The sequence below is a fragment of the Nestor notabilis genome, unplaced genomic scaffold (genome assembly GCF_000696875.1).
Source record: "Nestor notabilis isolate BGI_N333 unplaced genomic scaffold, ASM69687v1 scaffold5954, whole genome shotgun sequence".
Classification (NCBI taxonomy): Eukaryota; Metazoa; Chordata; class Aves; order Psittaciformes; family Psittacidae; genus Nestor; species Nestor notabilis.
The window spans coordinates 6,531-22,039 of record NW_009926786.1 but is presented as its reverse complement, the minus strand read 5'-3'; the positions used below and the strand labels follow the sequence as shown (position 1 = coordinate 22,039).

Below are 15,509 nucleotides of genomic sequence, written 5' to 3'. Positions count from 1 at the left end.
CCTGCTGAAACAAAATATGACACACCAAGCTCTGCTACAGTATCATGTTAAAACCACAGTCTCCAACAAGGATAAAAGATCTGTATTTCAGGCACATCCAATGTTCACTTCCTCAGCTCATGTGTGATCTTAAAGTAAATCTATGTGTATCCTTTGCACACTTCCCACCACCAACATCCCCCCAAAGGTGGTATATTGCACTTTCCCCCTGATGGGGAAGGCAGCAGCCAGGCTTAAGTTATAAATTCCTGCTCTTGACTTTCTGTCACTGCACACTTTCATACTTACATCTACATTCTGTTATTTCCCTTCACCTTTGATAGAAGCAAAAGGAATAGCAACAGCAAACTGTCTTTGTGGAGAGCAATGATCTTCCTTCCTCACAATAAATTACTGCCTTGATTTCCCTTCCCATCTCATTCACTTCACCTGCCCTTTGCGGGAGCAGGAGTTGGACTCATGGGTCCCTTCCAAACCCACACAATTCTATGATTCTATGATGCATTCTCTTTCCTAAACCAACAGTTTCTTCTTTGGAAAGTTTTTAGCTCAAGTAAGGATAGCAAGAACATAATAAGTGCAGAACAGCTGGGATGCAACACTTTGGATAAACTGCTCTTGGGATACGCTGGTTTTGGGGGCGGGGGAGTGTTTATATTTTCTTTGCAACTAAACCTTCTGGTAAATGTTATTTTTCTCATCCATGGCTCAGCTCTGAAGATGACAGTGGTTCTCAAGCTTTATGTTTTAATTGCTAAATAAAGACTTAAGAGATCCCAGTCTCTAAGCAAATCTGCAAACCTACCCTCCACTCTTCCAGTCCATACACACTGGGCCCCTTGCAGGAATCAGCAAGACCACTTCAGCAGCTCTGAACAATTCACAGAGGTGAAGCTCTGCTTCTCAGTCAGGCCCTCTAGAAGTCATTAACTGCATATCTTGCAGCAGTGTGAAAATTTAAGCACAAGACACTGGTTTCCCCACTGCTATCTGGGAAAAGCAGCCTCTCACCCTAATTCCAAGGGTCTTCTCCTTCCTCTCTCCAGTGTTTCACTAGAGTGCTCTAAATTTCAAAGATTACCCCAATGTCAAGCAGAAAGGCTTGGAATCAACCTGGCTCCAAGAACCACTTGCCTCCTTCAGGTGTCCTAGAGAAGAGGGATTTTCTGTTCCATCTTGGGATACAATTATGTCACCCATATCTAACTTAGAATTGATTCTTTTCTGGGGAGATAAAACCAAATGATTTTCTCAGTCATTCAGGTGTTGGTATGTACACATTAGCACAGTAGAAATTCTTTTCCAACAAGGCCTCTGATCCAGTCCTTCCATGTGTTTCCAGAAAACACAAACATAATTTTACTACTATGCCATTATTTTCTATAGTTTTCATTCAATCATCTATGCACACATGCAATTGGAGACATAATGCAAGAATTAGCACTTGCCCTAGGAATGGTGAGGAGAGATCCAAAAGGTCCAGACTAAAAGGCTGGAGAACCCTGTTAGCCCCAGCAATGGCCTATCATCTGCTCAGCTGGACTTCTGCCATTAGTTTCTTGATTACCACCATTCCCAACAATCTACATTCTCACATAGCACTAAGGAAATATAACTTCATAGTGTAAAAAAAGTATTAAAAGTGCATTGAAAGACAGTTTAGGTCTTGAAGCTTCCCTAAAGTAAGGAACAACCACTAGCTATGAAGGCTTCTTTCACGCTTCTACTACAATCCCTTTTCCTCTGCCTGTTTCAAAGAAAGCTGAAACCAGACCTTACGGTCCCTGCCTGGAACACATTTAATTCAGGAGGAATCTTTTAGGAAGATATTTGTTAAATTCAAATGTAGCATGAGTAAATTTTAACTTTTCAAAGAGCTGTGATAATGGCAGGTTTGCAGATGGCCAGTGGCCAGTCCTCACATGCTTTGCTGTTATGCGCCTGATGGTCATAACTATGCTTACATGTGACTGGTAACCAAAACTTACAGCACAGGCTGTTCTGGCTGAATGATAAGCAACAATCACATTTCTTGTACAATGTAGATGTTACTAGTGTTCCTTACAGTGCCTCATTTTATCTGGTGTACATTTATCAAGAACTTGACAAGTTTAGCTGAACATGAAATTAAAAAAGAAAAATCACTGTTATTTCTACAGATAAGCCAGAGTATGAAGTAAGGGAGGAAATCCTGACCCATCTCCTTCAGCATCCTTCAGTAACGTTGTGGCTACATTATGCGATGCTGAAGGAGAAGGAAGTCCAGCTGATTTAGAACAGTGAAAAACTGAGTTAAGCACATCAGTATAGGGTATATCTATTACCAGTATTCACAGCCTGGGGGAGGAAGGTACACACATGTGTGGAAGGGAAGGGATTCTTCAGTCCAGAAACTGAAACACAAAAATCAATATACATTTATGCAAAATAAAATCTCACGGAATCACAAACAGATCCCATTTCATTTTACTTTTCTCTCTGATCACAACAGTCACAAATTCAGAGAAATGACTCCAAATTCCAAAAAACTAAAGGTGTAGAGGGAAGAGGATCAATAGCTACTGTCCCAGGAGAACAACAATAACAAAATATTCCTATTCATTCAGATGGATGAACTTGAAGCAATGGATGAACTTCATCTATCAGTAGCTATCACTCTGCAGCAGCAGAGATTTGGGGTTTAAGTTTCCTTAACACTGATTTCTCAAGGAATGTGGGTTGACTGTTTTCTAAAGTGAGGACTATGATAAAACACAGAAGTTACTGGTAAAGATGAGGAGAAAATTAGGATCTTAAAAGGACATTTTGAAAAAATCTCTTTCAGTGCTTTTTACCAGTACTGATTAAAAAGAGCAGCAAAGTGTTGTGAGGTTTCCTTCTTGTGATGGCTACAGGAGGAGGTATTATGGCATAAAACGTGACACAAACTCAGAGGCTTTATCATACAGCACTGAACAGCACAGGTGACTCCAGAACAGAAGAGAATCAGTTATCTCCTTTTCACCTTTTTAGTTTCTTGTGTGGCACAAAATATTATGAACTTGATTCCCCAAGGACAATAAAATTTACCCTATGGTACAGATTCAATCCTGCACAGAAATAGAATAAACTGAACTCAGTTTCCAGTAGACATTCCTCCTAGGAGAGTTACCTGTATGTGTTCAGAAAGAGGAAGATAACCAAGCTGTTTTGTTCCCTTTTTCCAGGCTGCTTTGAGTGACAGGTACCAGATTAAGCCACTGCGAGAATTTACCTTATCACAAAAGGGTCTGACAGAATCAAATGATAAGTAACACGTCCTGAATGTTCCAGCCCCACGATTCATCTACACCTATTGCATTATCACACTCTTTTCTCCTAGCTTTGCCTCAGAATGTTGGTCACGCCACTATCAGCGTCTTTTGAATGCCTCCAACCTGAAGCTGTCATTCCAAGTTAAGACAAATCGACTCAATTTTTATATTACTTTGACTTTAAAAGAGATAAATATTATTTCAGCACGAGATCGTACACAAATCTGATTGGAAAATTTTCAGCAAATTGGATTATTGTTGGGAGGGAGGCAGGGAAGTCAGGCACTTGAAAAAAACCCAAGTTTTCTGAAGTTCTCAGTGGAATTGCTAATGCAAAGAGATGTGGTGAGACAGAGAGAACCCCAAGAATAATCAGGATCCCAATGCTCAAGTAGAGTTTCCACTGGCCAGGAGAAATAGGCTTGAAGCAATCTGGAGATGAGATGAATGCCCTTTGTATTTACCTATGTGGAACAGGAAGGACAATAAAATACACCTCACCAGGCTGTGGTAAAGCTAATTTGACTGACACTTTTTAAAGAACGAGTTAAGTGCTTGAGTAGAAGAGGCTATAAAAATGCTCTCTGCATCTATATTTGTGTGCAGTGCACATAATCAGCTGTGAAACTTACCCAATATAGCCACGACTTCATCATCCTGGATTACTTCCAAAGACCCTGAGACCACAAAGCAAAGGCTGTCGACGCTCTCACCCGCATGGTAGATCAGGTCTCCTGGGGCACAGTGCACTGTCTGGAATTCCATGGCAAGAGCCCGAAGGCACCCATCGCTTGCCAGCCTGAAGGCTGGGTGCTCCTTGAAAACTTTGCGGTTCAGATGCACGCAGATATCTGCTCTCATGTCCTTAGGGCATATCTGCAACACCTGAGAAGGAAATCAGGTCATTAATTCCTGTGCATGGCTTATATTTTACTACACAGCATTTAAGAACTATTTCCCTCCTCCTTATAAAATTTCTAATCTCAATCTGTTCATTTATTTTTATATTATTTATAGAGATAAGCCACAACACGTGCTCTGCTTTCCATACCTGAAGGGAAAATAATGTTTTCATCTCAGCAACATGCTCTGCTGGATATTGAATTACCAGGAGAAGGCCTCAGGTTTTTAAGACAAAAAAAATTGCACAGTAGTACAGAAAGTGGTGGAGAAAAGCTTCCTCAAGGATTGTTTCTAGAGGGTAGGTCACTCTTTATAGATTCCATGAAAAACCTGCAGAAATTACATGCTCCAAGTGAGAGAATATTGTAGAGAGAAGAACTATAATCTCATATTCCTTTAGCAAAAAAAGTTATTAAAAGTTTCATTAACTCCTAACACTGAGATTTGCAGGCATTCAAATTCACTCCTCAGTGGCAGTAACTTTGTTCACACAAGAAAGGGACTTTAAGGCATGTTGGGCAACTTCTGATCTTCCGAATGCAATGTTCCTCAGGGCAATTCCTGATGTGTGCTCCTAAGGGTACACAAACTGATGCTTAGCACAGCAGGTACCAGTCAGGGCCATTTCTTAAGGTTTTCAATATAATTCAGACAGACGAGTGCAAAGAATACAGAATTACTACTGCATGTACAGATTTAAAGTTCCTGGCAAAAACACTGGAAACACATTAACATGAACAGGATTCGGGGATGATAAAATCCTTGGAGGATAGTCTGTGTTGAAGGACATCTCAGGACGTATTATTTGAGAAAAACACTGGGTGGTGTAAGTCTGCCTCATGTTGTTTTTCCTCAGTAATAACTATTCCACCTAGCTAAGGAGGACTCTGGGTGAGCTTCAGAGTTACTCCCACACATATTCCTGGATGGAAAGTGGTGGTTGCTTCAATGCAAACACTCCCAGAAAACAAAGGAAGCACTAGGCTGTGCCTACACCTTGCAGTGGGGGTCTGTGCAAGATCTGAGCAGAGAACCAAGCTCCTAACTCCATGCATGGCACTGGTTCCAGATATTACGCTTGCTACTCCAGAGACAAATGACTCTACCACCAATACCATCATCTTTGGCTCACCTCCAAGCAGACCTGCTATTACTGATATTACTGCTGAAAGAGATATATTTCTACAGCATTTAAGTGTAGGGCACTCATGGATGATCTCTCTTGGCTGCCCCACAGGGAACAGCAGTCAAACCTGCCAGAGCTCTCAGTTTTCCAGGCTCACAGATACGGGTTGGGGCAGGAAGAGCAGCATTTAACATGGAACACGGGCAGTGGCTGTAACTGTCTTTGCAATTACCTCATTTACTCTGGCAAAAGAACCATTTTGTATCTCCAGACGCTTGCCAAACTGTGCTACTGGAATGACACACACACACTTCACACTTACTTGAATACCATGCTCAAAAAGGGTTGTTGTAATAGAAACAGTAGTATGAAAATCTGAATATCCAAGAGAATAATTACAATTAGGCTTTTATCCAAAACCCCCTTAGTTTCCCAGTCTAAGACAAAATTAACTCATTTTCCAATTTCCATTTACGGAAGTTGTCTCTGGACTTCATAAAAATTAAGCCGATTAGAGACATTTGAGAATTACAAATCGTAGAAAATCATTTTTATGAGAGGTAAGAAAACATATCTTCACTGATTAGTTTTAGAATCTTTCAGCAGCTCTTGGTTAAATTTTGTTATACTGCTGTTTTCTAGACTTACAGACTTTGCTTTTAGCTGATTATTCACTCCTTGGCATGCCTGCAGTTAACAGTGAACTGCCAAATAATGTGGCCTACAAAACAGTGTAGGCACTGAGTCCGGGCCAAGTTCACCTTTAAGTATCAGCCTCATGTGTAGAAAACTGCACTACATTACACAGCAGCACAATTACCACTGTTCTGTCCCAGGAGCAATTCATGTTTTATTCATTGCATGACATCCTAGAAGTTATACAGAGGCATCAAACCAAGAGAGCTCAGACCTAAGAGTTTCTGGATTGGCACAGCTTAGTCACTTTTACATCTGCTAGCTTTTGTATGCAGATGAAAGTTGATTTCTTGGGTTTACAGTCATCACTCCTGGCAGTTCAGCTCTGAACACACCAGTTACTGAGAACAACATGATATTAAGCTCTTTGATGTCCTTACAATTGAAGACTTTTTTTCCTGTTTATTAAGATAACTCTCAAAAAGGCTAAAGTGAATTGTGCTAGGTTTGGTTATCCTGCTGTCTCCAAAGACATTCTTAAAGCACTTTTCTCCTTATCAGAAGCCGAGAATGAACTTTGAAGATAAGCTGAACCAAACATGTTTTACATAGCAATTTTTTCTCAGTGCTTTGTTAAAATGATGAGAGGAGCTTGTACTGGGGGGGTGAATGAAAGCACAGGCATTCATTACACTAAGTATCCTCAGATGTTGCCTCTCCACCTTCCCCAAATGAACTTACCTCAAACCTATAGCACTGCACACAGGTATTTGGTGAGAATACAGGCAGAGAAGCTTCAAATCAGCACTATCCAGTAATAAAAAACTACTTATTTCTGAAAGCTAGTATGACAGACAGCGCTTCCCAGGATCATGGTCTAGAACCTAAATGGCATTTAGGAAAGCAAACAGTATCCCACGTACCCACTGGTCTCCAGACAGCCCAGTGCAAGGCCACATCTGTTCTACTCTTCTGTAACGATGCTTTAAAGCTAGACAGAAATGAGACTGTTTGCTCTTTAACTGCATCATCTACAGTTTAAAATACTAAGTGAAGCCTCCAACCAGAAGGCTGGTGACCAGAGCATTGGTGTGGTTTCCTGAATGAAGCACCCCATAAATCACACCTCTTCACAAGCAGTAAGAAAACCAGTATCTATCTCCACAACACCTGGCAACTAATTTGAAAGCAGCAAGTAGTTGCTTTTGTACATTTGTTCTGGTGAAGGGCCATTTGTTATTTTAAAAGATACAGTGGGAATTGACTTCTAAATTCAATGAATTAGGATGATAACATCTGCCTCACATAAGGCAGATTTCACATAATACATTGGGACAGCGATGACTTCCAGCTTTCATCATTATCTTTACCTGAACACACAATATCACATTCACATTCTACAAAGACAAACCAAATTTGACTTTACATTCAGGCCCAAAGAGCTGCAAACAATTTCACACAATATAAACAGTATTTTTAACAAATCTCATCTGAAGAAATCCTGCGGTTGTGTTAGAACTTGGAACCTTCTTTGTTTACTGGAAATCCAAGCTCTTCCCTTCATCATTTTCACACTGTTTCATACCATATCACCAGAAAAACGTAGATACTTCTACCACTAACATATGTCAGTATGACAGAACAGTTGAAACACTGTATTTGAAAGTTTAAAATTAAGGGAAGCTACTACTTGGAACTATTTAAAGAATATTTGTCTTCTTTCCTAAGAAAGTACCTCCTGTTTATATTCATAAAATACTTTCAGGATGTGACTTCTTCCCTTGCAGCTTAATTTCCTTACCTTTTCAGTATCTATTCCTCTGGACATTGACCAGGTGGAAACGATGTAATCCATCACACGTTCACTCAGGCCTTTAGGGACCTGGTAGAGCTTTAGAAAGTCCCGGACACTGTTCAGCATTTCATGGTATCTGTTGGTATTAGCATACATTTGCTGAAATATGGTTGTCACATTACCAAAAATGGTTGCATACAGAAGGGCTGTAAAAACAGAAGAGAAACAGTGGATATAATACATAATAAGCTGCGATGATCAGTCTGTGCTCCACTGTGCTTTAAGACTGGAAATGCCAGGCCCATGCAATAGCAGTACTTTGTTAGGGAGGCCTGATGAGCACAAGCTCATATAGGTCACCTGCAGCACTACAAACTGAGGACCAACCACCTAGTTTTGTGATGGCAAGCCCTGCAACACAGAGCTCCTGGAACACAACTCTTTGTCCATGAAACAACTCAGTAGTATCCAAAACCTTAGGAAACCACAATAGAAGACGCAAGAATTTTAAGACAAACAGCTTGACAGCAAATACTTTAAAATTTCATCTCTGGTTTATAGCACCTGTGTTGAAATGCCATCAGTGACAGATTTCAAAGCTTTAAGTGCATTACCACAGTAGTAAGCCGAGTCATCATTACCCACCTCAGTGTGACAACAACAATGCATCAAAGCAGAAGATGGAATATGTAATAAACAGCTACCATGGGTCAGTGATTTATAGATGTAACCTTAACGATACATATAAACTCACATTATGTTTTCTATTTTTCAGGCAGAAAAACAGCAAGGCCTGAGGCAAAAACTGGAGCCCTCAAAGGCAGCCCACTGCACAGCCCTTCTGACTTCATTCCACACAGTCATGAAGCCAGCTGGTTCATCAAGATGGGTTTAACAATAAACATGAGAAAGGAAAAAAGGCAGTAATTCCAGGTGTGGAGAGAAGCAGATGGAAACACACAGGACTCAAGAAGATCCACCTGCCAAAGCCCAAGACAGAACAAGCACGCTGGTGGCAGTCTCAATCGCCGTGTTTTGATGACTTGCAGAACAGAAGCTGGGGCCTAGGCTCTTCCAGCCAATCCAGCCTGGAATGAAAGGGAAGGACAGGAAGCCTCCAGGGAAGCTTTGCTCTGTTGTGAATGGGGTCAGTGACATGTCAGTGACTGGCTGTAGAGTCACAGTCTGACTGCAGATGTGCCAGTAACCACCAGTAAGCGCTTGGGCTTGCTGGGGAAGTTCTTCTTCTTTATCATTTCCTGTATCCCAAAGCAGGCACCACATTGGCAGTATCATATCTCTTCCACTCAAGATAAAAGTAAATACTCGAGAAATCATATTTATAAAAAATAATATTCTCCCTTATCTAAATACCCCTTTTTGCTGTTTATTCCTTCTTCACCCTCTCTTAAAAAAAAGGAAAAAAAAAAAAAAGAAAAAGAAAAAAAGAAAAATCCTTCCTCCCCTTCATTCCTTTGAGAATGCAGCTATTTATTCAGGTCAGTGTTATAAGCAGATACCTTTAAGTCAACTAAGGTGCTTTAGGGCTTTATGATCAATGTGCAAATTAAACTTCCAGGACTGTCTTTCCCCTGATCATCGAGAGGTGCAATTTAAATTCAGACTTGCTCCAGGCCTTTGCACTGCTGATTCTCTACAGGATTCCTTCCTGCTGCTGTCTGACTTCTTTTCAGGAGTTCCTGTAGAGACCCGCTCCCCCTTTTACCAACTACCCCTCTGCAGAGACAGGTATAAAAATAGACACAGAAATGTGTGAACTCAGTTTAAAAGAAGTGGAGAGTATAAATAGGGGATTCAGTGACCAGAACTGTGGAGATCATTTCTCTGTTTAACCTTAACTTGTGCCTGAGCTAAACCATACTGAGAAGTCTGACGAAATGCTTTAAAAACACCCACATTGACTATAAATGCTCCTTACTCCATGAATACTTCCCTATGTCCTGATTTGCCTACATTTATTTTTCACTAAAAAAGAAAAAAAATCCCCAAACTTGAAATCCTTAATTTATCATTAGTTAACCACATTATTACTATTAAAGACACAAGGGGGTTTGCAGCCTAATATTGGGTAGAGCCATTAGCATATTGAACATCAACCTCTTCTGCATCAAAATAGCTAACTGTGTGCCTTTTGCTTCTGGAATACTGAAATGAACCCACTGCTGCAGTGTGCTGCAGTGAGTTCATGAGCGTCAAGATCCCTCAGAGAAGACAGCCCCCCACCCCACCATTAATATTCTTTTATGCCAACAGATAAAGAAAAACACCTTGTCCCCAACAATGTGGCTACCCAATTACAATGCAGTCTGTGCCACCTCATTTAAAGCTGTGTTATTAAATAACAGCAGAGGTAAAAGCAGAGTCATTTCAATAGCCAATTACCCGCACAAGTGACTCATGAAGGTCAGACACAGGTTGGAAAGGTCAGCAAATCATCTGCTTTGAACGATGCAACAAATAAGAACAGAGAAATAAATACGAGTCAATGTAGGCCTCAGCTAGCACAGTAAAAGAGCTATGATCTGGGTTTGGAATTATAAGAGGAAGGATTTCTATCTGTAAGAATGAGAGTTTTGCAATTACCCCAATTACAGATGTAAGTGCTGCATGCAGTTCCTGAGATGAATCATCAGACTGATGATGATTTGTTCAAAATGCACTCATCCAAAGCCCTTGCATACAAAATGTGTGCATAAGAACAATACAGCAACAAGTGAGACCTACAGCAACTAGTGCACATCCTCTTACATCTTGTCCCCAAGACTTGCAGTCCTTTCTAAAAGTGAACTGCCTTCCTTTTCACTTTGGGAAAGCTGATCCAGAAAGACTGTCTGCATGTAACTTCCACTTACCACTTAAAAACCCCAAGCAAACACCTTTTACATACATGAGGAGTAGCCTGTGCTAACCTAAATGCTATGCAAAGAGCAAGCAGCTGAATTTACGAATAGTAGATGATTTAAATGTATAATTCCACTTTGTTTTGCTAACAGGTTCCTAATTTACAACAAATGATTGTAGATGGTTGAGAGAAAAGAACAGCCTTGCAAACCTGTTGCACCGGATCTCTTCTCACTGCAGATGAAAGGTGGTAAATTAAGCACACAAACTGCATGCCTCAGAGGCGTTTTTCAGATAACACGTTGGGCGGTCACCCAAAATTAACATTGATCAGATAAAAAGAAACTAATTTTTTAGAAACTAATAATTGCCTGGATTATAACATAATTATATGAGAAAAGCACATGATTTTTAAATTTGCAATTAGGACAATGTAAGAGTTTATAACTGCTTGAGATTAGGGGCCTTGAGTAGTGGTAATTACACCTCTTCCAGGGAGAGAGTATGCAGTTAAACGCTGAGCTGTGCGTTACAGGCTGCAAGCAAACACCAAACTGAACAGGTATCTATCAACAGATTGTTCACAACACTGCTTCTGATAGAATTGTTATTTGTAGTCTTGCAGTTTGAAACCAAAGCATCTAAACAAAGATTTACTTATCGGGTATCTATGTAATGTTATACAATAGTACAGAATTTCAATAGCTTGTCCCATTTTCCACAGAGATGCAGAGCTGCTTAATTTGCTACTTCTTTAGGAAGCTTAGCATATCATAACATTTCTTATTCATAGCATTTTATTTACCTTTTCATAAAATGGTTTGGGTTGGAAAGGACTTTGGGATCACCCAATTCCAACCCTCTGCCATAAGCAGGGACACCTCACACTAGAGCAAGTTGCTCCAAGTCCCTGTGTCCAACCTGGCCTTGAACACTGCCAGGGATGGGTCAGCCACAGCTTCTCTGGGCACCCTGTGCCAGCGCCTCAGCACCCTCACAGGGAAGAGCTTCTGCCTTGGATCTAACCTGAACTTCCCTTGTTTCAGTTTGAACCCATCACCCCTTGTCCTATCACTGCAGTCCCTGATGCAGAGTCCCTCTGCAGCATCCTTGTAGCCCCCTTCAGATATTTTCTCTTCTTAATACAATGCATAGAGCTATCATTTTTTTCAGTTAGTAGAAAATAAATGGAAACAGCTTAGCCATAATCTAATAGGTAGATCAGTATTGTGCACTTTATGAATTCTCACAGTATGTTTACATAACATTTTCAGATGGTATAAAACGAATTAAAATTGTTACTGTGTTCTTAGCATGTACATCAATTCCTCAATTACAATTTGGGGGGAAAAAAGACTTTTTTTTCCTTTAAGTAAAACTGCATTCCCAGAAGAGCTCTCCCTCATGCTGTTCCTACGACTGTTCGATCCTGCTCTTCCTATGGCTCTCTATTCTCCCGGACTGAACTGATACACAGCTACCCCTCCCTCCTCTTTCATTCCACCAGCTTGTAATTTGCACCTCAGCTCAGGTACCCCCAGAGCAAAAGGAAGGCAGAGGTAATGGCAAAGATCAAAGAACTGGCACGCTACTATCAACTGAGCAAGTCTGAAAATCAGCTCAATGGCAAAGAGCAAAGCAGAAAGCCTAAACAGACCATGAGGAATGTGAGCATCAAGCTCTCATGTGGCAGAACCACGTCTAGAGTGAAAGATGAGAGACTACAGGCAAATTTTATTAAACTGCAAATGTTCTCACACTCCTCATCACATTTGCTGAAATCACCCTGCTGACAACAGATGGGCCATTGAAGGACCACACTGGGCCACAGCTACAATGTAAATGTCTCCCCTGCAGATGGACAGGCCACCAGTGAGGACATAGTTGATAAGGGCAAAGCAACAGAACACCAGAGACGTGATTTTTTTTTTTCCTCTTCCCATCACCAAAAAACCCAAGAACTGCAATGAAATCAGAGACATAAACAAGGGAACAGCTGCTCTAAGAAGCCACTTAAGCAACTACCAAGGACTAGAGTAGCAGAAACATCTGTGCACCTTAAAATAGGCTGTCTGCAGCATACAAGGGCAGAAAGGGAAGAGTTAAGAATGGCTCCCACTGCTTCTTTGCCCACACCCTTTCCTAACGCTATGAAACAAAAGCAGACTGCTACTACAGCAGCACAGACCCTCAGGCAAATAACTTCCTGTTATCTCAGGGACTTGAAACGACTTAGATTTTACCAGTTTAAGGCTTAATATGGAAGAAGAGAGGTATGTGTTGGTAAAACACCAAACCTTCCACAGATGCTGACCTCCGGCATCTCCAAGGATGCTTCAGTTCTGGTGGGTTTTTATTTTGCTTCGATCTGGTAGCACCCACACAGCTGGTAGCAGCAATTGCAGGTGTTTTGGCTTATAAGAATTTCACAAGCCCGGGCATCGTGGGCAGCACGAATCTCTAACAGGTTTTGCTTTTGCCTTCAGCATGTTTGGGCTGAGATAAACAGCATGGGAAAACATACAGACCAAAAGCGATCAGAGCCAAAGTGAGTAAAAGCCAATAAAAACAAACTTCCAACACAAACAGCTCTCTGTAAACTCACAGTGAACGGCCAGCACCAGTTTACACTCTCCAAAAGGCTGCAGCTTGGATCCAAGAGCCTGCTTATGAAAAGAGTGGATGAAGGGCCCCCTGGCAATCTGTGCAAAGGAAGGGTGGCTATTAGCTCCAGGGCCAAGGCTCCTACAGCAGCACCTGACTAAACTAACACAACCCCACTAATGAACACTGCAAAGTACAGATTTTGGCAAATTAAGAAGTGTCCAAATCAGTAAAATGGCAAGAATTTTGATTCACAAAACTCGTAATTCATTTGTTTTGAAAGCTAGAGTTTAGTGTATTTATACTGAAAGGTACTAACAGTCATCCAGAGAGGGATTTAATGATAGCCACAGACTCCACTGCAGCCAATATGCTTGTGGAAAAGCAGATTACTAAAATAATCAGATATACAGTAAGTCAGAACTGGCTTGTGGGGACTTGGATGTGTCCCTGGTTGTAAAATTAAGGAATAAGAGTCTGGTTGTCCATTACATATGTGCTGTAAAGAGAAGCCCACAACCATGACACTGACAGGAATGAAAGAGAAGAGCATCCTGGATATGGAGAGGCTTCAAGCTGGTACACTTTGAAATCCCTACCCACAAGTTTCTCTCACTTTTAGGAAAACAGGGCTGCATGTTCTTATCGTAGAAACAAACAGCACCTGCAGACCAACAAGTTCACCTGACTCCTCTCACTTAAACTTGCTGAAGGTATCAATATTTCTGCAAGGCTCCATACTTCCACTGACTGGGTTAGTCCCAGTGGGCTAACATCATTTACAACCAAAGGTGCATCATGAACTAGATATATAAATTGTAGGATAGTTTGGGTTGGAAGGGACCTTCAAAGCTCATCCAGTCCAAACCCGTGCAATGAGCAGGGACATCTTCACCTAGATCAGGTTGCCCAGAACCACATCCAGCCTGGCCTGGAATGCCTCCAGAGATGGGGCATCCACCACCTCTCTGGGCAGCCTGTGCCTGTGTTTCACCACCGTCAGTGTAAAGAATTTTTTCCTCACATCCAGCCTGAATCCAGCTTTTTTAGTTCAAACCCATCACCCCTCATCCTCTCACAACAGGCCCTGCTGAAAAGTCTCTCCCCAGATTTCCTATAGACCCTTCTTAAAAGAACTGAAAGGCTGCAACAAGGTCTCCCTGGAGTCTTCTCCAGCCTGAACAACCCCAACTCTCTCAGCCTGTCCTATAAGAGAGGTGCTCCATCCCTCTGATCATTTTTGTGGCCCTTCTCTGGACCCTCTCTAACAGGTCTATGTCTTTCCTGTACTGAGGACTCCAGAGCTGGACACAGTACTCTGGAGCAGAGTAGAAGGGCAGAATCACCTCCCTTGATCTGCTGGCCATGTACCTCTTCATATATGAAGATATTTGTCCTGTTCAGGTAAATTCTTAAAACCACCAGATAGCCATCAGTAACTGCAAGCACAGTATTGCATAGTAATGAACTGAAATCAGGGCCTTAGCCCTCGATACGAAAAAGGGTTTCACCTCTGATGAGGTAAGACAGAATGGCCAGGCAACGTACTGATTTTCACAAGTTGTTAAAATAACTACAATTCCTGTAAAGAACAAGATATTTGTCAGAACATCTTCAGGAGGGTCATAAGGGGTTTTAAATGTGGAGCAGGATCGTGATGTTCTGTTTTAGGCATGTGTACTTCAGCAAATGCTAAGGCTTGCTTTAGACTAAGCCAATTTGATTATCAAGAGGAAACTAACTGTACAAACAGATTACAGCTGCAAAAACCATCTGTATTCCAAACATACGTGGCCAGACTCACCAGTGGGACACTTCTACCAACAAGGGCTGACTTCAGCTCAATGTATTCACTAGCAGGTTTGACCATGGTGGTAATTATTCAAATGGAAATATCTGATTAAATCCTCTGCCATTTGCAAGAAAGGACACTATTTTACTGGGTTTTAGAATTTTATGGACAGTAAAATTTAAATTGTATAGAAAATTGGAAAGGATTTCCATTTCATTTCCCACTACTAATGAACAGATCACCATTGAAATGACGACAGAACCATTTAAGGGCATCATTTTTCTTCTACAGTTTATACAGGGTAATGCATGGCCATTTTCAAGTACTTGCTTAAAATTAAATCTCCAGATACTGCTTCTAGGTTTTTACTGACTTACACCAGTATGATGCTTTTGCTTTGAAAGCTGTTTTTTATCTCCCCTCAAGTTATCTGAAATGGCTACCCCCAATTAGAAGCAAACTCCCATGTTTTTAAAATCTATTACTAAAATAGAACTA

The 15,509-nt window shown here is 41.1% G+C and overlaps 1 protein-coding gene across 1 annotated transcript in view; it reads right to left on the bottom strand.

The window, feature by feature from the left end:
* The window catches only part of KCNH1 (potassium voltage-gated channel, subfamily H (eag-related), member 1), a 97,908-nt gene extending 82,819 nt beyond the window's left edge, over positions 1–15,089 (bottom strand). The window contains exons 1-4 of the mRNA XM_010013744.1: positions 15,024–15,089; positions 13,221–13,317; positions 7,760–7,959; positions 3,926–4,178 (exon numbers count right to left, since the gene is read on the bottom strand). Coding sequence (XP_010012046.1) covers positions 3,926–4,178; positions 7,760–7,959; positions 13,221–13,317; positions 15,024–15,089 — 616 coding nt within the window. The remainder of the gene's footprint in view (positions 1–3,925; positions 4,179–7,759; positions 7,960–13,220; positions 13,318–15,023) is intronic.
* Positions 15,090–15,509: the final 420 nt, after the last annotated feature.